The sequence below is a fragment of the Syngnathoides biaculeatus genome, chromosome 13 (genome assembly GCF_019802595.1).
Source record: "Syngnathoides biaculeatus isolate LvHL_M chromosome 13, ASM1980259v1, whole genome shotgun sequence".
In the NCBI taxonomy this organism is placed as follows: domain Eukaryota; kingdom Metazoa; phylum Chordata; class Actinopteri; order Syngnathiformes; family Syngnathidae; genus Syngnathoides; species Syngnathoides biaculeatus.
The window spans coordinates 6,114,113-6,138,599 of NC_084652.1; the positions used below are offsets into that span (position 1 = coordinate 6,114,113).

General features: G+C 43.9%; 1 protein-coding gene and 1 long non-coding RNA gene across 5 annotated transcripts; one reads left to right on the top strand and one right to left on the bottom strand.

Moving 5' to 3' along the window:
• Positions 1-229: 229 nt before the first annotated feature.
• LOC133511074 (uncharacterized) lies at positions 230-24,274 on the bottom strand. 3 transcript variants are annotated; one of them, XR_009797786.1, is made up of 5 exons: positions 21,624-24,274; positions 19,598-19,793; positions 6,156-6,239; positions 5,678-5,995; positions 230-806 (listed from the first exon to the last, which is right to left on the bottom strand). It is a non-coding gene; the product is annotated as an uncharacterized LOC133511074 (long non-coding RNA). The 3 variants fall into 3 exon arrangements; XR_009797785.1 differs by having other exon boundaries at positions 232-806; positions 5,678-5,974; XR_009797784.1 differs by lacking the exons at positions 5,678-5,995; positions 6,156-6,239 and having other exon boundaries at positions 249-806; positions 21,624-24,206.
• LOC133511073 (uncharacterized) lies at positions 10,198-19,759 on the top strand. 2 transcript variants are annotated; one of them, XM_061839664.1, is made up of 3 exons: positions 10,198-11,216; positions 12,511-13,121; positions 19,623-19,759. In XM_061839664.1, the coding sequence occupies exons 1-2, from the start codon at positions 10,317-10,319 to the stop codon at positions 13,003-13,005; spliced, it is 1,395 nt and encodes a 464-aa protein (XP_061695648.1). In that variant the 5' UTR covers positions 10,198-10,316; the 3' UTR covers positions 13,006-13,121; positions 19,623-19,759. The 2 variants fall into 2 exon arrangements, with proteins under 2 accessions (XP_061695648.1, XP_061695649.1); XM_061839665.1 differs by having other exon boundaries at positions 19,626-19,758.
• Positions 24,275-24,487: the final 213 nt, after the last annotated feature.

A 24,487-nucleotide genomic window follows, 5' to 3' on the forward strand; every position in this document is an offset into this window, starting at 1 on the left:
GTGGCACCTATTTTAATAATATATATATATTAAAATATATATATTTTTAAATTTTTATTGGTTTTACTATATATCTTTCATATTTTATTGGCTCAAATTAAGTGTAGATTTCACAAATTTAGGCTCTAATCTATCGCTGTTTATTTTACTTTGAATTTAGTATTAATGTAGTACACTTCAAAAATAGTAAACGTGTACTATTTTTCATATTTATTGTTTTGTATTCAAATGGGACACATTTAGGACACTGAAAATTTATTATACAGTCCCAATTTTTATTTATTTGCCTAATTAATTGATTAATCAGCTAATTAATTAATTAATGTATTTATTTATTAACTACCCAAATAATGGAGGCATTCAGACAAAATCAACTTGTTGACTTTTCCTTTTTTTTGGGGGGGGGGGACTATGCGGAAGCTTCTGAGTGTGAAATCAGATCCGGTCTGGAGCGACGGGCAGAGCACGGCGAGGATTCCTGGGTCCGGGCTAATGGTTTAGCTGACCCCCAAGAGGCCCGACCGGTCCATTAATGCGGCCATGACTGGTAGACTTTCAAGGTAAACTACTGCAAATGACGCACGTTACAGCACGTTGGTTAAAAGCCTTAATGTGTTATTGCATTTAAAATGTTATTTTTTTTTACATTTTTGTCTTATTACTACAATGTCACGACCCTTGTTCCACTGAGGTGTCTATTAATAGTCTGACTTTAAGGACGGTAATGAGGAACTCGTGTGTACTGTGCCTCCTCCGTATAGAGTACAGGATGTTGGCAGTTAACTGAAGCGTCTCGTGTGGCGAGTCTGCAAAAAAAAAAAAAAAAAAAAAAAAAAGACAGCATGAGTTAACCGAAGACAAAGGAATTTGCCGCCTTTGTCTAAAAACACGGCGATGGCTGGATTTTGCCACAGCTCCAAGAACCCGTGCCTGTAAAGTGACAAAGCAACAAGTCGTAACTTGACATTTTTGACCAAGAAATGTTTTTACGCATAACCCGGCGAAGGCCAGATTTTGTTGCTTTCACACTGCAGCTCGGTGTTGCAGTTCAACACGTGTCGAACTGCGACGCAGCCGCTTTTTGCAGGCAGTGGGAAAGCGGTGAAGTACTTGTCGCCTCCTTGAGGCACAGAACAAAGTCAGTTAAATGAGATTCTTCACATTGTCAACTTGGAGAAATGTGATAGAGAAAGAAGGAGGGAAGGTTTTTGGATGTTCTGCTCGGAATTTGGAAGCTGGACCATAGAGGGCACTGTTGCCTTTATCAAACAAACCCCCCCACCACACCCCCCTCCCCGATATGACTAAGTGGCCAGACATTTGGGCTTTTACACACAAATATAAGAACCATAACACAATGAGTTATTTACGTATTTACCTTTAATACAGGATCGAGTGAAAACAGGAAATTGCTGTAATGGACTGTTCAGACTGGCGATCTTCAGCTGCGCGCCCCCTTAGCTACAGTTGCCATGCCCCATAATCTACTAAATGGCGACTGAACATAACGGGTTTGAACTGGATTCTCTTTTGCATATTCCAGATCATTTTAGCGTATGTTTTTTTGCCAAATGCGTCAGACTTGTCCAAGAGAGTTCTACAGAGAGGTCTCCATTATTTCCCACAAGGCTATGTGCATGGAATTAAGATTTTGGCCGGAGCAGGACGCAATGTCAGAATTACAGCGAAACGTTGATATTTTTTACATTTAGATGTACGTGCGCCTTAATCCATCGTAGACACTTCGTCAACTGTGTTTTAGGCTTTGGAAAATGAATCAAGCGGGCCCTTCGTAACCTAGCAGGATATCTTTCCTCAGAATGGCACGCATCTGAGGACCATTTTCTTCGGAACATAAACTTTTCCAAGCGCGCGCTACTGACAACCAGCATTGCTTGTACGACAATACGGCAAGAGGGGCGTGTTAAGACAACGCGGCTATCTGATTGGCTATTATTGTAAGAGTGATTGACAGGTCGGAAAGGTCCATCGCGTGTGCTTTCACCATCCACCTTTGCCTCGTGTACAGAACCGAGCAAAGGCAGCATGTTGCTCCAACCACGTGCTTTCTTTTACACAGTGATACATTATTAATGTTGTAAAAGAACCTTTTATACAGAACCCAGTAAAGGCGAGCTATTAATACAAGTGTATCCACCTTCTTCCAGGAAATCAGGTTCAGAACAGTAACAGAAGACATTTATCGGTCTTTGCCTTTTACGCGGAACCCAGTCACGACGGAATATTGCTCGCACATGTGCATCTCAGCACATCAATAACAATATTAAGTATGGCATATACCATACGTACTATGCTACGACTTTTACCCAGCAACACGGTATCATAGTTGTGACATATATTCACCTTTGGCTTTTTTTTTTTTAAAGATATGGCTACAACTGCGTGTCTTATACAGGCGCATTCCGCTTTCGAGGTTCCACTTCGTCTAACCGTCTATGTATTGTGCTCAATTGGACCACAGCGCGAACGGCTTCTTCCGGATTGCCTTCACGCCAGCGCGGACGATATTTCAGAGACGCCACGGCGCTCGCAGACACGCCGGCACTAAATAAAAGGCCGCCACTTAGGAAAATAAGAGGTCCCATCAGCTCCGAGCCAAGAAAGGACGCTGAAGCGCGCCAGCTCCGCATTTTAAAAAGCAGACATCTTCTCCGGGCTTGGCTCTTGCTTCTTGATTGGTTTCAGCCAAGGTCTCACAGCGTTGGCCGCCTCCCTTTTAGCAGCTGCTTGTAGAAGTACTTAAAGGACTACTCGAGCTTTCTCTAAATGAGGTCATCCATCAGTTGAAATTGTAGTCGCCATTGTTGTTTATGGCAATATTCCAAAATGGATCGCAAGCCGTGATGTTGGTCGACTGCCAAGTTATTCTAAATTTGAGCGCGTTATTTCGGAACTGCAGAGCTACATTTTAACAAGTAAAACGATTAAGAGGACAATTTTACAGTTACATTTATTTTTATCCATCCATTTTCTTAGCCGCTTATCCTCACAGGGGTCGGGGGGAGTGTTGGAGCCTATCCCAGCCGTCAACGAGCAGGAGGGGGGTACACCCTGAACTGGTTGCCAGCCAATCGCAAGGCACATCGAGACAAACAGCCGCACTCACATTCACACCCAGGGGCAATTTAGAGGAAACCGGAGTGCCTGGAGAAAACCCACGCAGGCACGGGTAGAACATGCAAACTCCACACAGGCGGGGCAGGGATCGAACCCGGGTCCTCAGAACTGTGAGGCCAACGCTTTTCCAGCTGATTCACCGTGCTGCCCGTTTGTTTTTATTTCCATTTTCATTGCTTGATTCAAATTACATAAATCATGAATGTCTGCCTCACAGTTCTGAGGACCAAGATATAAATCCTGGCTCTGCCTGTGTGGAGTTTGCATGTTCTCCCCGTGCCTACGTGGGTTTTCTACGGGCACCCTGGTTTCCTCCCACATCAGAAAAACATGCACGGTAGGCTAATTGAAGACGCTAAATTGCCCGTAAGTGTGAATGTCAAGGTTGTTTGTTTCTATGTCCCTTGCGATTGGCTGGCAACGAGTTCAGGGTGTACCGCTCCTCCTGCCCGAAGATAGCCTGGGATTGACTCCAGCTCTCCTGCGACCCTAATGAGGATAAGCGGATCAGAAAATGGGTGGCTGTTTTTCATTAACTTGTTTTTTTTCGTTTTTTTTTTTTACATCTCATCAACAGTTGGTCTGGCCCAGCTGACCATTTTAAAAATGAAATGTGGCCATTGAGTACGACAGATTGCCCGTTCCTGCTTTTGACGCTCAGTGAATATCACAAAAATTGCCGAAATCTTGTGTGACAAACTTTTGTATTTGTTGAACGCCAAATTAGACCCCGTTTGGGGAATTCAACTTCCGGGGTTATAGAAATACCCAAGATGACCAATCAGATGCTCAGTGGCATTATTTCTGTTTCTTCTCACAAAAGCAAATAGCTTCTTTGACATACAGATACTGGAACAAAAGTAAATGCGACATTTGGTCATCGGCCTTTGTTTGTTTGTTTTTTTTTTTTTTTCCCCCACAGATCCCAACGAGGGCAGACGGGACATTGCTGCAACTACGACACGCCGTTCTACAGTCATATAATTAGACGTCCGCGACGTAGAAAATGCCTGTGGGAAAGCAACATTGTTTTCGACACAAAGTGTTGCGTGTGTTTAACTTCGCATCCCTCTCAGGACGTTCGAATGCCGTCACACACAAGCCTCTGTTGCGGCTCAGTTTTTGAGGCTTCGAGGTTATAAACGGCACGCAATTAACTAGTTTGCTTGTTTACTTTTATGAATGGAGCACAATGAATTAGTTGCTGCAGCAATATGTCGGGATGTGACACAAGAAGGAACAATCGCTTCCATCCATCCATCATCTACCACTTTTCCGGGTCGGGTCACGGGGGAAGTAGTTTCAGCAGGGATACCCAGACTTCCCTTTCCCCAGCCACTTCTTCTTCCAGCTCTTCCGGAGGGATCCCGAGGCGTTCCCAAGCCAGCCGAGAGACGTAGTCTCTCCAGCGTGTCTTGGGTCGTCCTCGGGGTCTCTTTCCAGTGGGACATGCCCGTAACACCTCACCAGGGAGGCGACCAGGCCATGTCCCGAGCGCTTGTTTCTGTAGCCAGGGATCGGATTGCCAAGAAAGTTTTGGCCACCGCCCAACTCACTTCGCACCCGACCCCTATGGCCCCTTTCATAGGTGATGAGCCCATGGAAAAGGGGACCGATGTTACCCTTTCGGGCTGTGCCCAGCCGAGCCCCATGGGTGCAGACCCGGCCAGCAGGTGCTCGCCTTCGAGCCCGACCTCCAGGCCTGGCTCCAGAGGGGGGCCCTGGTGACCAGGCTCCAGGCAAGTGAAACTGAGATCTAATTTTTGTACTCGTCATAGGGGTTTTGGAGTCGTACTTTGTCTGGTCCCTCACCTAGGACCTGTTTGCCATGGGTGACCCTAGCAGGGCCATGAAGCCCCAAACAACTTAGCTCCAAGAAACATCGGGACACACAAACCCCTCCACCACGATAAGGTGACGGCTCGAGGAATAATCCATCGATCCATCAATTTTCTTTGCCGACGTGCCCGGAAAACCTCACCAGGGAGGCGTCCGGGAGGCATCCGAATCAGACGCCCCAGCCACCTCATCTGGCTCCTCTCAATGCGGAGGAGCAGCGGCTCGACACCGAGCCACTCCCGGATGACCGAGCCCGGACACCCTGCGGAGGAAACTAATTTCTTGTATCTGGGATCTTGTTCTTTCGGTCACGACCCACAGCTCATGCCCATAGGTGAGGGTAGGATTGTAGATCAACTGGTAAATTGAGAGCCTTTCGACTTAGCTCCCTCTTTACCACAACGAACCGATACAAAGTCCGCATCACTGCAAACGCTGCACCGATACAATCGGTTCCCGTCGTATTTATTGTTGTTCATTTGAGTGTTTTAGATTTATGAACTTGAAGTCTATTCAAGCATTCACTATAATTCCGACTGCGTTAGCACAGCTCAGTGACAGACTACGGCGCTTTGCAGCTATTGTACACATTCGGGTTACGTCGCCAAGTCGCTGCGGTATTAATGGAATTCCACCATAAACCAACAAACCATAAACCAAAATAGCAGTGACATAAGGAAAGCGGCAGAAAAATGCTGACCTTTACATGAAATGTTGGAGGGACTAATGAATTTAGCAGTCGTCACTTCGCATTCCAATCACCAGAAGCTTCTTCTGTGCGGCGCTGTCCGTTTAACGAAAAATGGAATGTGCCTTATGTGGGTCAGCGCGCGTGAAAAGAGGCTCCTGCTGTTGAATCGAAAATCGGGCCCCCGGATGACCTTGGACTGTCCGGCGTCAGGACGGCCTTCACGCCGGATGACTGGATCAATGTCATGCGGCGAGGAATGGTGCACTTAATAGTTGGTCACCTTTGCATCCCATCATCCGAAGGCTTCTGTTTTAGTCAAGAAAATGGCTTTGGTACATGTTAATGAACAAAGAGTCAGCGCATCGCGGGTATCTGATACTTGGAAATAAATTTTCCCGTTTTTTTTTTTTTTTTTACTTGCGAATAATCCCATAAAAATGGTAGAAGGCCATTACAATTGCATTAGAAGTGATGCGGGTGGATTTACCTCTTAAAATGCACTCCTGCGTTTTGGAGCAAAAGCAGATGGGGACGGGAAAGTTGAGTGCTCGGTCCTGGATGGCAGCGCCAGCTGTGGCCGTCAGCAGAAGTTAATTAGGAAATGATTCAGTTTCTAATCAAACATGCTACCTCGGTTTAATTGCCTTTTCTAGCACCTGCTAGAAACACTTTCTTTTCAGTCATGGTTTGTGTTCATTGAACACGTCCTCGTTACATTTTGGGGCTCGCGTCTTATAATTGGATGCGTACATTTTTGGATTAATGCCAGATCGTATGCTCTTTCCTTCCCTCAATTATTAGCTGAAACCTGCTCTTTTAAACACTAAACTTTTTTTTCTAAACACACCGTTGTCCAGTTGACCGCTAAACGGTTAAAACTAGCGACAATCGTTGATCGGTCTTCTGTTTCTCTTCAATTGATCTTTGGTCTCTTCCGTCGATTACGTCAATCTTCGGTTTATTTTGCAGACCTTTGCTTGATCCTCGGTTGATTGGTTGTTGAGGTTCAGTTGATTTTCAGATGATCTTCAGATAATCCTCAGTTGCTTTTCGGTTGATATTTGGTTGATCTGGTTGCTCTTCTATCGATGGATTAGTCCATTAGATAGGTCATTAGGCAGATTGATCATTTGTTGCTTATTTTGCTATTTAGCCTAAAAGCCTATGAAATAATCTACATTATTATTGAATTCATCCACAAGATGAAAATAAAGTGAAAAGGGAGATAAACATGAACTGTGCTGTGGTTCATTAATTGGTCACCAAGCATTTTCAGACTACTTTTTAATAGATGTCAGGAGTAATCTTTACATATCTTCCCTCGTGTCAAACAGTCAGGAGTCAATCTAGAACCTAGATTCTAGATGAAAGTATTACCCCCGCCTCACCCTCTATTTTTTTCTTCATCTCCTCTTGGCGAATGTAATTTCACGCCAACGGGACATGCAGTCGCGAGTAATTCACACTTTGGTTTTTGTTAGCCTCTGCCGTGACAACAACTGTTGGCTGTGCACCACGGGTTCTTAAGGCATCCCCCCCCCCGACCCACCCCATCATCACCCCGTCCATTAGTGCTTTTTGCCATTGTCTCGTGGATCTCAGGACATCTTAGTAGCCTTGCTTTTGTCCCCGTGGCTCGGCACATCGAGACAAATTGGCTGCAGCACCCTCAGGTCTCTTCGTGCTCATGTACATTATCACGCGAAATCCTTTTAACGCACAGTCATTGGACACTGACTGAACTCAAAGACTAAAAGTGGTACCTTGAGGTTCAAACGCCCCGAAACTGAGGCAGTGTTGATTATTTGCCGGGTAGTACTTTGTTTATTTCCAGAAATAAAACCACATGCCAATCCAAGTGTGCCTGGTACTTCACAATCAAGGCTGCACCGCAGGGGCTAATGTACCCACACTCAAACGAGGCCAACCTCATCTGAGGAGGCGAAGTGCGAAAAAACATCTGTCAGAGATTTGTCGCCAAACAAAAAATAAAAAAAGGCCAGGGCAATGCAACCTATGCGGCACATTTTCAAAATGAAATGTATGTAATACGTACTTTTTTGGTATCAAATATCCCACAGACAGCTCCACGACTTGGTGGTTGGCGACCGCATTTCTAGTACACTGAACACGTGATTATAAAAGCGCACAAATTTGCATGCAGTATTTTGTTTGCCATTCAAAGTACAGTAGACGGAATAGCCTTTAAGAAAAACTAGAACCACATTGCTCGCAATACACCCTGGCAAATCTGCAAGGTGCCAGTTTGTCTTTCCCTACATAATTATGAGTGATTGCAGGCAAAACATACAGTAAGAACATAGATAACCAGCAAAAATGACAATTCTTAAGCAGACGTTAAAGTCCCGCCAGCCGCGCTTCCGCTACAAACACAATCAGCAGATGGGAGCAGACTGCTGGTCCTGGTGGGACAAATGAACCCCCTTCATCCTCCTCTGCGCTTACTCTCAGTACAGTGCTCGTCCGCAGAATCCATTGTTACCAGAGTTCCTGTTATTTTCTTTGAAAAGAGACGCTGACTGCACTTGGTGAGGACATGAGAGCCTCGGTGAAGGCGCGCTACTCTGAAGTGTTTACTCCTCCTGTGCTTCAAAGTTTTCGTCATTCAAAGAGTGACTTAGCGGTAATGAAATGAACTCTTAGCTGTTATTTCAAAAGTCTAAAACTGTGGTTTAAAAGTTTGGAAAGTAACGGAGTCACAAGGTGTCACACGTACTGTACATATAGGTGCTTGAAATTTGTAAAAGAAATAAAAATACTGAATTACGGTTTGAGATGTGCTTGAATTTTTTTACCGTAGTTCTTGAATCAGAATCTGCTTGAAATTTTTGAAAATGCTTGAATTTTAATGGTAATTTGAGGGCATCTAAGAATTAAGACCTGGTCATGAAGTACAGACAGGATTTGTACAGGTGTTGGACTTTTTTTTTTTTTAATTCTTGTCTTTTTCGTTGACTCTTTAAAGTTCGAGAGGTGTTTTTATTTATTAAATTAATTTTAATTCATTCATTAATTTTAGAAGTACTACAGGGTGAAATCGATGCTAAAAAAATACTGGAAAGTCAAATGTCCAAGGTTTAAGTGCTTGAATGTTGAATATTAGCTCTTAACCTCAAAATAATCTAAAGTACCTTGAACTATAATAAAAAGCATGATTTATTTAATAAATGTGTCTGTGTGTCAACGTTCCAAATGTTGCTTGACTTTTGAATATCAGTTTTTTAAAATTAATATTACAACAGGATTTCGGTGGGTGCTTAAACTTCTCAAAAAAAGTTTTAGCGTTTCTTTTTTTTTTTTTTTAAGATTTGAGAAATTGTTATGTTTTGGTTCACATTTTGATTTTAATTTAATAATTTTAATTGTAATCATGTTAGCCTTTTTTTGTTAGTTTATACTAGTAAAGGTCTGCGAGTACATTATTTTTAGTTTCTTTTTTTGTTTTTTTCAGTGACAGAACTATGGACATTAGGGAAAGTTTTGTGCAGGTACGTTTTTATTGTTTTTGTCATACCGAGTTATAAAAACCTTTGTAAATACAGTTTCTGCAAAATGTCATTTCTCATGTTTTATTTTTCCAGTTCGTTGAAGTACCTGTAGTCCAGCACAGTGTGAGAGTGTGTTTGCCACCTCATTTAAACTGAATGTGTTGCCCCTACAGCTGAATGGAAAATGGGCGTAAGGATCCGTTTCCCCAGACGTAAGGTGCGAACGTGCGGATAAAGATAGCGCGACTTTGGCCGAGATCGCAAAGGACAAAAAGACGGTCCGATGTAGGTAGCACGTAAGCGTGTGGTGCGGAATGTTCCAGGCAGTGTCAATGTCTCCTTGAATCAGAGCGCTGCCCACTTCCACGCCGGCGTTGTCGGAAACCCCACCTACCCCCCCCCTTTTTTTTTTTTTGCTTCTCTCCTCCCACCCCCTTCCCTACAATCCCCTCCTCTCTTGCTCCGTCTCCGGCCAAGGAATCTCGGGCAGTGTTTTAATTGCGCCGCGCGTTGTAAGACTTCAGTTGGGCTGATGGACTGAGCTCCAGAACTGGTTCTCTTTCTCTTGAGATGTCCAAAGCCGTATGGTGCCTGCTACTGCAGGACCTCTGGATGAGGAGACGAAAGAGGGGGCTGCAAAAATCCAGGTACGGCGACTATATGTGAGCGGATGAAGACCGAGTAAGAGGTGGAGAAGAGTGGAGGGGAGGGGAAGAAGCCGGAATACAGAAAGAAAGAGAGAAAGAGTGAGAGAGAGAGAGAGGGAGAGAGAGAGAGAGCGACTCCTCAGGCAGCAAATTAGACAGAACTGGGAAGCGTGAGCGCTAGAAAGACAGAGAAGAGAGGGAGGGAAGGAGGGAAGAGGAGGACAGGGGCCCCGTTCAGGAGAGAGGAAGAAGGAAAAAGTTGGGTGAAAGAAAAGAGAGAGGGGAGGGAAACTGAGCTGGAGAGGAGAAGTGGGGGGAAACAACAGACAGGAAGGAAGGGGAGGGAGATGTCTTGGGTGGAGGGAGAAGAGGTGGTGTTGGGGGGGGGCTGGGGACAAGTTTTCTCTTCTGGAGGTACTGGATGAGGAAAACAGAATGAGTGAATGACGGGACTTCACAGAGCTATTGGAGGTTTTTCCAGACCCGTTTTCCATGCGAGCCTCTTTGGACATGTACACCGAAGGCGCACAAGCAACGGGACACCGGCGATTCCTCCAGTCCAACGGCACCGTTGATCTGTGCCCCTGCCAGCGCTGCGCCCACCATGGTGGACCGAGGTACCAAGCAGACCACCCGCATTTGGATGGCCGCAGAGACACCCAGCCTCTTTGGGTTAAGGACGCGGGGGGGAGGATATCCAGAGGCGGTCATTGCAGCCCCCAGAGACGGCCCGTGTTTCTCGGCCCTCTCATCCAGTCGAGTGACTTGCCCCAGCCCAGTCCCCCGTGGGAGTTGAACCCTGCCCAGTGGAGCCACTTGCCGGAGCCTGGCACTAGACATTGGCCATCTTTCAGGGAGCAGTGTGACTGTGTGACCGGACACAACCACGCCAGGGCACATCCCTTTCAATTCCAGATACCACATCCACTCCCTCATCTGCGTGTCAACGGTCCAGCGTATGGATTAAGCAGGACTATGTTCTATGATGAGTTTGTGGACAAAGGGGCCAATGGTTCTGCTTGCACCCCACAAAATGGCCATTTGGATCATCCCTTTCCCCTGGTTAATGGGCACTCCGCACCAAAGCCTGGACCCTCAAAGAGAAGAGATACCTATTTTGACTCTGGCGGATCAGATTGTAATGGACACCCTCACAAAGGTTTCTTCCCAACCGAAGTCCCACAAAAGCACTTGAACCGAGACAAACCGAAGGGGATTATCGGCCGGAGCCCAGTCGTCATCAGTACAGAAGCGCCGGTCTCCAACCAGCACCAGGAATTGGGGAAGCAACCAAGAGGGCAGGATTCAGTGAGGGATCAGATTCGACAAGTGGTGACGGATCTGGAGGACGTGTTGGGGGGGTTGAAGCAAGTTCACGTGGAGATGAAAGAGGTAGGAGTCTTCTCTTGTGGGTTTGTCCTCATTTTTCCAATCAATATTCCTCGAGATATTATGATACTGAAGTCCATGAATACTGTTCTAGGTCAGGTGGTTTTGAGATCAGTCGTCATCGATACAGTTCTCTGCCAGTTTTTTTTTCTGCATGGTCACAGGACAATATCAGGATGTATGACGCTGTGATTCAAAATAATTTTAACTTGACTTTTTTGGAATCTTCCTGGTGAGCCCGCCTTGAGACTGATACGAAATGTCCGATCCATATCCTTATTTTCTTGATTTACGCGTGCTCTCTGTCTTCTTGTTTTGGAAATCAGCATACGTGTCAGTCAAAAGTACAACAACAGTGGAGCAACATATAATTTGTCGGTCCATAATTCTGCCCGTTTGCAACTGATCCAGTGAGGCTTACATTATTATTTTTTCATGAAAGTCTTTGATGGGACCTTGTTTTGTCTGATCTGATTCATTTTGAACGTTTCTTGTTGTTGCTTTTTGTCTTGTTTTGCCGTCGTTGCCCCTTTTGTTTTTATTCGCTTGTGGTGTCTATGATCGTCTTTATGATTATTCTGCAAAGTGTTATATTTTGAATCCTTTCAAAACCAGCTCAGATCTCAAACTCTTACAATGAATAATTTACACATCTAAAGCGTATATTTGTAAAATTGTGCTTTAACAGGGGCGGTATGGTGGGTCAGCTGGTAAAGCCTTGGCCTCACAGTTCTGAGGACCCGGGTTCGATCCCGGCCCTGCCCGTGTGGAGTTTGCATGTTCTCCCCCGTGCCTGCGTGGGTTTTCTCCGGGTGGGCACTCCGGTTTCCTCCCACATCCTAAAAATATGGAACATTAATCTGACACTCTAAATTGCCCCAAGGTGTGATTGTGATTGGCTGTTTGTCTCTCTGCGCCCTGCGATTGGCTGGCAACCAGTTCAGGGTGTACCCCGCCTCCTGCCCGTTGACAGCTGGGATAGGCTCCAGCGCTCCCCGCGGCCCTCGTGACGATAAGCAGCAAAAGAAAATGGATGGATGGATGCTTCAACAGAGGAGCATTGTAGCATTTACCTGGTCACATTCTTGTAACAAAATTCTATGGTTGTGGGGAATTAGTCATTGATGGACCAGAGTCGTGCTGGAACAGGAAAGGATCTTCCCCCAACATGGGTCAATTGTCCAAATGTCCGAGGGGTGTGTTCCAAAGGCAACCGCTATAAAAGCTTATTCAAATATTCAAATGAGATTTAGAGCATCAGTGCATTTGTATGAGACCATCCATTTGATTCCATTAGGTCATCGAGCAGATTGATCATCTCACGGCCAACATGGATCTCGGCGAGAAGCCGCGCAGCGTTGCTTACGGGTCGTCAAGCGGCGTTCTCGTAGCCGTTCACCGAGGGGAACTCGTGGCGTCGCCCCAGTCCGGTCGCAGGGCCGCCCCGGTCGAGTGGTCGAGGCGTTCCGACGAGGAGCGCATCATCCTGAGGACAAACTCTCCATCCCCGGTTCACATGGCGGCAGTGGTCAAAACCCGCTGCTTCACTCAGCCTGGTCACGCTAAGGACCTCAAGCATGTAAACGGGCATCCGCCTCTGCCGGACCACGACTACAAAGCGGACAACCCGGAGTCCCGTTCGCAGAACCTAAACCCCGAAATTGTCATCGGGAACAGCACTACGATTCACTCGAGGACTCAAAAGCCTCCGCTGTATCCGCACGAATCTACCAAAGCAGCCAGGACCGCCGAGTACGCCTGGAGGGGCCGCCAGAACAACAGCATGGTGTGAGGAAGGGGAGAGGCGGCGGCGGCGGCCTGCACTGGTGCCATCGGGGGGCTTGAAACATGAAACCCTGCGACAGCAAGTGGAGGTCAGCGAACGAGCACGCAGGAGAAAAACTCAGGGTGAGTTCGCACACAACAAGACCTCTTTCATACTTTTTACAACAGTGGCGGTTGTGCATTTGAGTACGTGGGCCTTCACTGGGGACGGAACCAACTAACTTAATCCATGTGTACTACTACCGACACCGCACAATTATAGACACAATTCAGTACTATACAAGAGAAAGAGCAGACAACAACTGCGACACAAACATCGTATGGAACAGTTTGTGATGAAATAACCTTAAATACATCAAAAAGAGAAAGAGGCCACAAAACACTAGTAAGGAGATTTGATTGTCGGGAATAAATGAAAACAATTTCATGGAACAAAGTCTTTGAAAGAATTCGCGTTGTAACTGTTGGTCATTCCTTATCCTGCGCACGACTGCGTTACGCCGTTGATGTCGACCATGTTTACAAACAGCGTCGTCGCAGTCGGCGACTGAATTGCGGCTGGCTTTCCTGTGACTGGAAAGGGTTTATGTGTTTTTGCCGTGTATGTGTGTGTAGCGTCTAAGCGTGGGCGGCAGGCAGGGCAGCATGTCTGCAATTGTTGATGTCACATGACTTCCCAGTCTGCACTGTAAAAGCTGTCCTGTTTAAAAGATCCAAAAGCAGTGGTTGAAACCAAGAAAATAAAAATACATAATTACAGTACTTGAGTACATTTCTCAGTTATCTGTCCCTTACTTTTGACTTTCACTAACTTTTGTACTTTCTACTCCTTTCTTCGTCTTAAAAAGTTCATTTACTTACTTTTCCCAACCCCTGCACATGATGTAAAAAAAGACTTACAAAGGGGTAAATCAGGCACTCATGTGACGAGTCCGACCGCGCTCGTGCGCCTCCGTGCTCGCAAATCTACACAGTCGAGCACGAAAAATCACGTCGCTTATTTTGTGTAGTCTTGACATTAATTAACGTGTTTATTTCATAAACCAAACAAGCCTGCTCCTAAACAATCAGTCTTCACCCGGAAACAGGAACTGCAAGTTAACCGTACTGAGCGTGTACGGACGTTAGGCCGAAAGCGCATGTTCAGAGCTGCTTCACGTACTGCGAGCGCATTTACGTCGAAAGTCATTAACATAATGAGCCATGCCAGAGGAAATTGAGTTACACCAGTGGTGCTCAATGCGTCCATCGCGAGGCAGTTTTGGTTGATCGTGTGATGGTGTGCCCCCTCACCCCCAACAACAATACATCACGATTGCCGACAGGAATTCTGAATTTGAAATTTTTGTTTATTTTAGTTATGTATTTGTTTTGTTATATTTCATTTACAGTTATATTAATCCAATAAATTATTTTAAAGGGGAAATCCAGTGCTTTGCATCAACAGTGTATCAAGTAGGTCATGTAATATGTACTCTATTTTGACAATGTGATGTTAAATTCTCTCTCATTTAATCGTGTTTTGAGAAGATGTTTATCGACAATTTGGAATTTTCAGGGGTGCTGCCATGTTCGCGAGTCACATGACCTACGTGCGCGGATGTGACGTGTACCGTGACGTAACAAAGGCTCAATTACATGGGACACCATTTATGCCCAGCGCCGATTTCTGGTATTTATCCTCATCTGATGAAGACATAGCAGTATCGGTTGATCGGGAAGACGGAGGAATACTTCCATACAGATTTGAACCTGTGGCTGTAATTAATATCGAATATTCGTCTGGTTCTTAGGGCAGAATGACGCGGAGTCTGACTACTCGGAGGCCTACGCGCGGGACATAACTGCGTAAACAAAGGTCCCCGGAGCTCCGGGCTAGGAGCCGCGGATGATATGGAATGGCGCGGAGTCTGACGGGCTTCGATGTCCGGGGAGGGCTTTAGCCAAGCTTCGGTGGCGGCGCAGGCCTTTAGCCGAGCTTCGGCTTCCGGGGCTAATGGCCTCCGCCGCCTGGAAGCTTTACACACTTATGTCGCGCGTAGGTCTCAGATTAGTCAGACTCCGTGTCATTCCACCCGAAGAACCATCCGAATATTCAACATTCATTACAGCCACAGGTTCAAGCCCCAGAAAATTTGTAATTGTCGATAAAAATCTTCTCAAAACTTAATTAAATGAGAGAGGATTTAACATCACATTGTCAAAATAGGGTACATATTACATGACCTACTGGATACAATGTTCATGCAAAGCACTGGATTGCTCCTTTAAGGTCTTGAGATTCCATCCCTAACTCAACTTTATCGCGCAACTTTATCCGCGAGCACGACTGACCACACCCGCACATTTTTCAAATCCGAGTGACTGGGTAAATTCACGACTGAGATTTTGATTGTTCACGGAGACTTGCGGGAAAAACTGACAGCCGTCACATGGAAGAATGTAAACTAGCGAGGATTAACGAGTCTAACGGTGATGACGCAAGAGATATTCCCCATTTACCTTCGAATGAAGAGAATTGCTTTCTTGAAGGATGAGGCAGAAATAATTGAGCACATTTGAAAAAGACAGGTATGGTATAATTTTCTCATTAGCCCGTGTGATTTTTTTTTTTTTTTTTTGTGAGTTCACAACAATAGCACCGCTCTGGGAACACATTTCTTTTATAGCCTGAACTAGCGCGATCCAACTTTTTTTTTTTTCACATCTCAGTATGAGCGCCACGCAACTTGATAAAAGAAGGATTTTTTTGGTGCCGAGATTTTTTTTGCCAATGTATCAAAACATGAATAGCGAAAATCTGTAATTGTTGCTCCCTGAAGAGGATTAGAATAGTCTAGAGATGCCACGAGATTGTGCCAAGGCAAAACTTTTATCACAGACACGGCTTTTGGCGAGGCACAAAAGCAGTCAATTTAAAAAAAAGTTTTTAAGTGACTAACAGAATAGTTTGAAAAGAAAAATCTGATCTGCAAATATTATGCCAATATATGTCTATCTATACAGTATATTTGTATATATATCTTATTACTTAAATCACCGAATCAGTGCTTCTACTTTTGCCAGGGTTTTTGTTATGATTATTATTTTTTTAACTTAAGTATTTTTACTTCTCCTTGAGAGCAAGTACAGTGTGTGAGAAATGTTTCCACGTCTGCCCAAAAGTAGATGCCTCTCTGCTATCTTGAGATTTTCAACTCCGCTAGGTACAGTAATTACATTTTATATTTTGTCCATTCAGCATTAAAATCAGAGACCACGAAGGCAGATAAAATCTCAAAACTTTTTTTTTTTTTTCCCCCCCCCGCAGCGCGCATTAGTCATGCCTGAACTGAGAGTTGGCGGCGGCTCAGACGCGCATTTTGGCACAAAGAGACCCCCGCGGCCTATTGCCTGCAGTCACGTGACGCGACGGAGGCGTCGTCATATTTACAGGATGATCGCGGCTCTGACTCAAAATTGCCATCATTAACCCGCCGACGACTTTTCCTCTTAACGGTGATTACCCATTACATCCCAAGAAAGCCTCCTCAGAAAGCGACCCCCCCCCCCCCCCCCCGCAAAAAAAAAAAAAAAGACCACCTTAGCAGATGTTGCGGCCGACTCCCTGCACTTCCCTCTTGTGCAGAGTATGCGCAACTGCAGTGTATTTTTCTTTTTGGGCAAGCACAGTCTGGTTTTAATCATAAAACCCCCTGGCCACCTGCCATACGAAGTGAGGCGAGCGCTCGGTATATTTGCGGCGTCCCTGCAAACCCGGTTGCGCCTCCTCCACCGCACTGAGGGACGGGAGTGCGTTTAGCTCCGTCGAGTTTGTTCACTTTGATAGGTTTTTTTCACTCGCTTTTGAAGCAGACGTACAGTTTAATGCGATTGCTTTGTTCGCTTTGCCAGCTTCCTCCCACAAACATGGCAACTGGGTTTGGTGGGCTCGAGATTTGGGGTCTGTAATAAATTTCATCCATCCATCCAATCATTTTCTTAGCCGCTTATCCTCACAAGGGTTGCGGGGAGTGCCGGAGCCTATCCCAGCTGTCAACGGGCAGGAGGCGGTTTTCACCCAGAACTGGTTGGCAGCCAATCGGAGAGCCGCACTCACAATCACACCTTGGGGCAATTTAGAGTTTTTGGGATGTGGGACGAAACCGAAGTACCCTGAGGAAACCCACGCAGGCACGAAGAGAACATGCAAACTCCACACAGGCGGGTCAGGGATTGAACCCGGGACCTCAGAGCTGTGAGGCCAACGCTTTCCAGCTGCCCCACCGCGCACCCCTGCATGAATAAACTTACTTTATTTATTTTTAACAAAACAAAATGTTTTTTTCCCAGCAATGAAGTCCCATTTTTTTTATGAACAAAAGGCATATTTTCCCAAGAATTACATCTTCAATAATGAAAGGCATATTATTATGAGGATGAAATGTTTCAAATTAATTTGTTTGGATATGACTTTCATTCCTCACTCATCTCTGATTTAATATTATAATAAATTTTGATTAATATTAATACATTACTGTATAACTATCTTTAAAATATTGTAAGATTTTTATTTTTACAAAATACCTTCTTGTTAAGATTACAACTTATTCTAAGGATTATCTGAAATCATCCATCCATCCATTTTCTTTGCCGCTTATCCTCACAATAGTGGCGGGGAGTGCTGGGGCCTATCCCAGCTGTCAGCGGGCACACCTTGAATTGGTTGCCAGCCAATGACAGGGCATATCTGACCTTTTAATCTAAACTTTTTTTGTTCTTTGAATGTAACAATAACAGACTCAATGTGGGGGCGCTGAGCTGCGTAATTTCACACTTGATCGGTGGGAAGGTCCTCCAGACACCCAACTATTTGCATATAGGCAAATAAAAGGTTTTCGTAATTTGTCCCCTTGAGTGTGATCGACTTAATTAGATTCAAGTGATGCCGTTGACATTTTAAAGCGCCAAATGCCAAGGATTAATCACCAGGAGTGGGTCCAAATGTTAAATGGCTGCCACAACAGATTGGGTGTAATGTTACTCAGGCACGCGCGCGATCCGATTCGCGTCGAACGAGCCCGGAGAAATTCTGAATTCCAGAAAAATGTTATGGGAAAATCAACCACGACCAAACTCCATTCATTTGCGTTTTCCCAACATTTATTAAATCAAGGTACATATTTTACATTAAAAACATGCCACGGTGCAGCATCAAAAAGTGTCACTAACAAATCATGAAAAAAAAATGAAATGGAAGAAAAAAAGTCCCAACCTACTGTATAGGAGTCATAAATTTATTTAGGCAATGTGAAATCTGGGCCTGTTAAATTCATCACGGAGCTGCTTAATATATGTCACCGGCATGGATTACAGTTATAACAAATATTTTTTTATTTTTCCCACAGCACACCTGATGATCTTTTTGTGGATTTTTTTTCGCCACTAATTAAAATTAAAGTAAAACGCAGCCTCAAACAAGTAAGATTTCAGTTTATGGATGACAGCCCCCCAAAATTGACATGCTTTTTATCTATTATTATTTCAATCAAACTTCTTTTACTGAATGAATTCTGTGAAGGAATAAAAATATAAATGCAGATATTGCCAAACCTACGCAATTAGTGTGCCGTGAATGTATTTCATTCAATATTTACTGGTAATTTTAATTTGAGTCACAGAGTATTTTGAAATAGCCATTCTGTAATTGTTACATCATTCACAATTCAGTCTAAAATAAAAAAAGTCAAAATATATAAATAACTCTTACTTTTAAATTAATTATAATATATATAATAATAATAAATTTAAATTACTCCTGTATTTTTTATATAATGTTATGATGAGAAATAGAGTACTTTATTCTAGATTTACCAAACGCATTTTGCATACATTATTTGCACCAAGCACCCGCTTCAGAGCAGTACTTAAAAATCACCTTCTTTGGTACTTGTAGGCATGCTTCAGTTTTGCTCCTGATCTGCATCACATTGATTTCCGCAAGTTGTTTTAATCTGATTTTGATTTTATTTCTCTGCAATTGGCAACCAGTTGAGGATGTACCCCGCGCCTCCCGCCCGTTGACAGCTGGGATGGGCTCCGGCGCTCCCCGCGACCCTCGTGAGGCTAAGCGGCTATGAAAATGGATGGACGGTTTTTATTCCTGCAAGTTTATCTAACCCCGACCTGATTTTATTTAAAGAGCCTGCAGCGGTACCGCAAGCGGTGCCTCGACGCACTTCCAGCCTCGCTCATTTATCGCGATCCTGATGCAAAGCAATCCATTTTCTTTCATTTCTTCTCATCAAGGCATCGGTTTTCTTTCTATGTGCAGGTGTGAAGGTCTGAGCTCACCATTGGTTGGTGCCGAGACTCTCCCACAGACTACCACTTGCTAATTTGATGTATTTATATAAAAAAACAGAGAAAAAAAAAAAACAAGTGAAGGGAACATGACTCACAAGGACACTGAAAAGAAAAAAAAAAAACTGTTTTTCAGCACAGGAAGAGATGAACACTCAGCTTTTTGGTAGCCCGCCAATGTTATTTAACAAGAAAATCCTTGAGAAGAAGTACAGCTTGTATGGGTGGTTCGATGTGATGAAAAGATGTGAACTCACCAATGTTACTCATTTCTCTTTCCAGCAGGAGTAGCTGTGGAGCGAAGCGAGGGGAAAAAAAAAACACCCTCCCCCGTGAAAGTCGGACGGTTCCGCCGGCGGAGCTCCCAAACCAGTTGACAGATAATCCCCAACCCAACAGGCGCCGCGAGGACGTGCGCCCCGATTCCCGGATTCCGGGATACGGGCCATCCGGCTGGGAAAAAAATGATACCACTCATTGTTCCGTACATTGAGTCATAGACATATCAACTGCTTAACCAGAAACCCTAAAAAAAATGACTTTGATTAAAATAAGGGCGCGGTTATCCAGTCATGTGTTGGCCTCTGACAATCACCAAAGATGGGTTTCCTGGACTTTTATCAGGAGGTGTCCACGAGATGGAACTTGGGGTTCAGCGAACCGAGTTGCAGTAAATTATTATCCGGTATCATTAAAAACAAAAGTGACCGACCGGTGCGCCAATAAAACAAACATACGGAACATCAATTATTCCTCCCTAAAGATATTATTGAGATGTATCACATGACTCAAACATCATCAACAAATCTAGCGTGGTCTCGGTCTTTCCTCGTCTGAGGCAAGGCGACCACGGCAAAATATTTTCGCTTGGAAGCGCATACCTTGAGTTAAAAATTTTCCAACTTCCAGTATAGAGCTCGTGCACCTACGTCATCAAATCACGTCACCGACCGGAAGTGCCGGTCAGACAAAGCATTGCTCAATGCTAAATCGTTTGGAAACGACTGCGAAAATACGCCTTATAGCACGACGCCAAGAATTTTGTCCGACACTGTTAAACATTTACAAGGTGATAATAAACGAAGGTACGTGGAAAAAAGAAAGACACTTGGCAAGGAGGACCCATATTTAATGCCAAGTTGGTTCATTTGAGAACCTAAAAAAAAGAAAGTCGTCTCCAATGTACAAGAAGCGTGTTGCGGCCACACGTTAAACTTTGGGAAACTTCTCCGTGACAGACGCTTCTTTTTAAAAAGAAAATGGATAGGCTTCAGCCCCCGTACACGAAAGCGTGTTGCAGCCACACGTTGTACTTCAGGAAACCTCTGTGTGACCGACGGTTTATTTTCTTTTTTTAAATACGCATTGGACTCATTTGAGAACAAAAAAAAACATCTATCGGAGAGAGGTTTACTGAACGTTAACGTGTGGCCGCAACACGCTTCCGTGTACATTGGAGACGACTTTCTTTTTTTTAGGTTCTCAAATGAACCAACTTGGCATTATAAATACTTCTTGGGAACTTGAGATTCAGAAGAATAATTGCTACCTGAAATGAAGTGATCGCTGCACAGTCGTGTGTATTTGGTCGGACACCATCCATCACGTTTAATTGCTGAAATCCTTTCTGGCCTTTTCAGCTGGTATTCCATAGAATGGCCTCTTTCAATATCTATCTCGTCTGTTGTAACAACCAACAGCGCAAGTCTCAGGCATTGTGAATATTCTCCTCTGTTTCAATGTCCCCCACACCTTCGAGCAGCTCTTTTTGACCGCCAATATGGCGCCGTGAAAATGATGACGTCACGTGCACGAGCTCTGTGTTACTTTGGCTGTGACTTCCACACGGCTATTTTTTTTTAATCATACGGAAAAAGATTCAGCTCATGTTTGTTTTTTTTTTTTTTTTTTAGCGGGGATTAAAATCATTCATCACTTTGGGGAAAAATAGTCGCTGGGGTTTTCGGAAAACTGGCAACTAAAATGCTACGTTGACAACACTGACTGCAACACTGCACTTGTAAAAAAAAATGTTACTCGTGGTTGAATGTTGCTGTATAGATAAATATTAAATTCAATTAGAGTTCGGTTGCTGTTTTAAAACCGCTTGCAAGAATTGATTGTAGACTCATTTGACAAATTCATAAATGGGGTGTGATTATTACAGTGTGTGGTTGTGATCAACTGTCACATAGAACACAATCGGATTGAATTAAAAAAATATATCAGCACTACAATACTGAGCAGGCATTAATAGTGTAAACAAGCCAAAGTTAACCATACCTGTTACGTTGACATATTTGCACTGAGGTCCCTTTGCTTATGTTTGCTAGTCGTTTTCGTATGAGGGATGGACAACTGTTTTTAAATTTCCAGATGTTGATCATCCAAAATAGTTTCAGCACAGCTCCTGAAGCCCAAGCCAACAGGTCAGCGCAAAGCTGAATGCAAATGACTGAGGACGAAGTACAGGCACGTTGGACCTCCGGTGATTAGCCGTGGACAATCACGATCCGGGACGGATCTTCGGATGCTAGCTCGCGCTTGCGGTTCACCGCACAAAAATCACCACCCGCTCAGGTTTTCCCTCAAAGATTCGCCTCTTCGCCGCTGCCTGTCCCGGAGGCCTTTCCACATTTTTTTTTCCTGGCTCGCTGTCGCCACGTTAAAGTCCAAGCTGTGGATTTGCTGTTGTCTGTTGTAACCTTATACCCCAAATCGTGGTTCACTACGTTCAATGCGTCAAATGCTGATTTTTTTTTCCCCCCCGGTGAGGTTCAATCATGACAAAGGAGGTGCAACGACCAGTTCATCACTGTGACCACCTGTCTATATGAAGGCGTCCATCTATTTAATTTCCAAAAACTGCTAACGTAGCACTTGAAGATCCCAGCTGGGATAATTTATAGGCAGCGTGCATACATGCACAACCACAAGAGGGGGTACAAGCTCTTCTTTGGTCCTAATTTTTTTTTTTACACTAATTCGCGCGTCTAAAAAAAACGCACAACTCTCCAACGACTGACCTAAAAAAAACAAACAAAAAAAAAACTGGATCGCGCATCCACATCTAGCAATATGGAGATTGGTTGAAACCAGTTGGCCGCCATCTTGGTACTCCCAAAACGTCTGGAGGACATGGTTTACACAGGTTGGATTATGGTGGGGGTTTTTCCTCAAAGTTTGGCATGTAGAATTAAAACTGGTCGTGTGAGCTGGATATTTTTTTTTTCAGTTCTGGTAACATGAAGGATTTTTATTTCAAACAAAAAAGGCTAAGTGTAAAGGAAAGACATAACACCGTGACTACCAAGAAACCTTCCATAAATTACATCGGACCTGATTTCCGTGACATGTTAACTTTTCCCAAAATACGCTGTGAAGCACTATCATCATAACACAGCAAAAAAAACCTAAGCATTTTTTGTCATAAAAAAAATTACATTTCAAGTCAAATCAGTTTGATATATTTTTGGAAATAAGGACTCGCAATGGGCAAATACACGCTAAACGCAATATTCATTTGTTGTCTCTGTGACGTCATATTTCAGACAGAAAATTTTAACTTGTTTCCTCGGATTTGAAAATCAAATTCAATTTGCAGAGTTCTGTATTATGCAATTCATCCAAAAAAATTTCACAGAAAATGTGTTTTTGTACTTATCCATTGATGAAGTTTGGGAAAATATTTACATCGCTTTTTCGGGAAAACCCGTCAGCCTATAAAGGTGAAGCAGAGAGTCAACAACCGTAAACAAAGATTTGTCCGAGTGAATTAAGCTCATCAGAAAATATAAAAACCTTTACTAACAAACTTGAACAGTGTCAAAGTAAATCTTTCTAACTTACCTGTGGAATGTTTTCTCACAGCCACCAAACTGGCAATTAACTCAGTTAATCGCTGTCCCTGCTCAGGTCGGGATGGTTGTTTTGGGAGTATCAAGATGGCGGATGGCGGATTTTTTTTTGGGTCCACCACCATGACCAACATTAAAATGGACTCCCATAGTATCCCAAGTGTTCATCAAATACTAGACAGAGCTTAGAGCAGCGGTGTCAAACTCATTTTTGTCACGGGCCACATTGTAGTGATGGTTTCCCTCAGAGCGCCGTGATGGGGCCGCAATACCTCAACTTTATCATTCATGGTATGAAAATTTTAAATTCTAGTACAGATTTAACAAGAATAATGGAAGTTAACAAGCATGATTTGCCTTCGTGGGCCAGATAAAATAAGGTGGCGGGCCAAATCTGGCCCCCGGGCCTTGGGTTTGACACCTGTGGGTTAGAGTGTCCTATAACCAATATTTTTTTTAAGCCAAAGTAATATTTGAACATTAATGCCGCACTTGTACTTCAATTATAACTCTGTCAAAATCTATTGCACATAACTTGATTATTATCCTTCTAAATATATCTTTAAAAATAAATGGTTGTTAAATATTAAAGGCAAATGTATTGAACTGAAAGTTAAAAAACTGAACTGTATTTGGGCCGTGATTCTTTCATTTATAACTAAAAGGAGTTTGCGTACCAAACTTTGAGAGTAACTGCTTGAAATGTTCCGGGGGAAATAAATGACTTGTACATAGAGTACAAACAAAGCTATCTTTTGCAACGTGATTAATTTATTATAGTTAACGGCAGAATGTCAGTGGCAGCTAGAGTCAAGGTAGCTATGTATCACTAAAGCTATTTTTTAAAAACAATGGATTTTTTTTGGGGGGGGGGGTTTACTGTACGCTAGATGAGATGGGAGTGCAGTAAGGGCGAGTTCTTCTGTGTGTCTGTGTTTCTCCACTAAATCATTTTGACATCTCAATTAACTAGCGAAAGAGATAACGCAGCGCCGAATGTCCCACATTACAACTTTGAAATAAAAAAAAAAAAGAAGTGATTCTCGTATTTCAGTGTCCTTGTCAAGTGATTTAGGGGAGATGAATTCCCCAAAAAGTTTTGAGTCGCAAGGAAATCTCTTGTGGATCAGAAGGTGGCACTGTGTGACCTCATCCTGTCTCAGGGCTTCCTCTTTTCCTCTCTTTTTCCAGCACGAGCCACCTCGGACAGGGTTTTGGCCAGCATCTGCACGTGTGTTTGTTTAAATCTTGTCTGAGAATTTCACCCGGCTGCTCTCGCGAGCTCCTGCT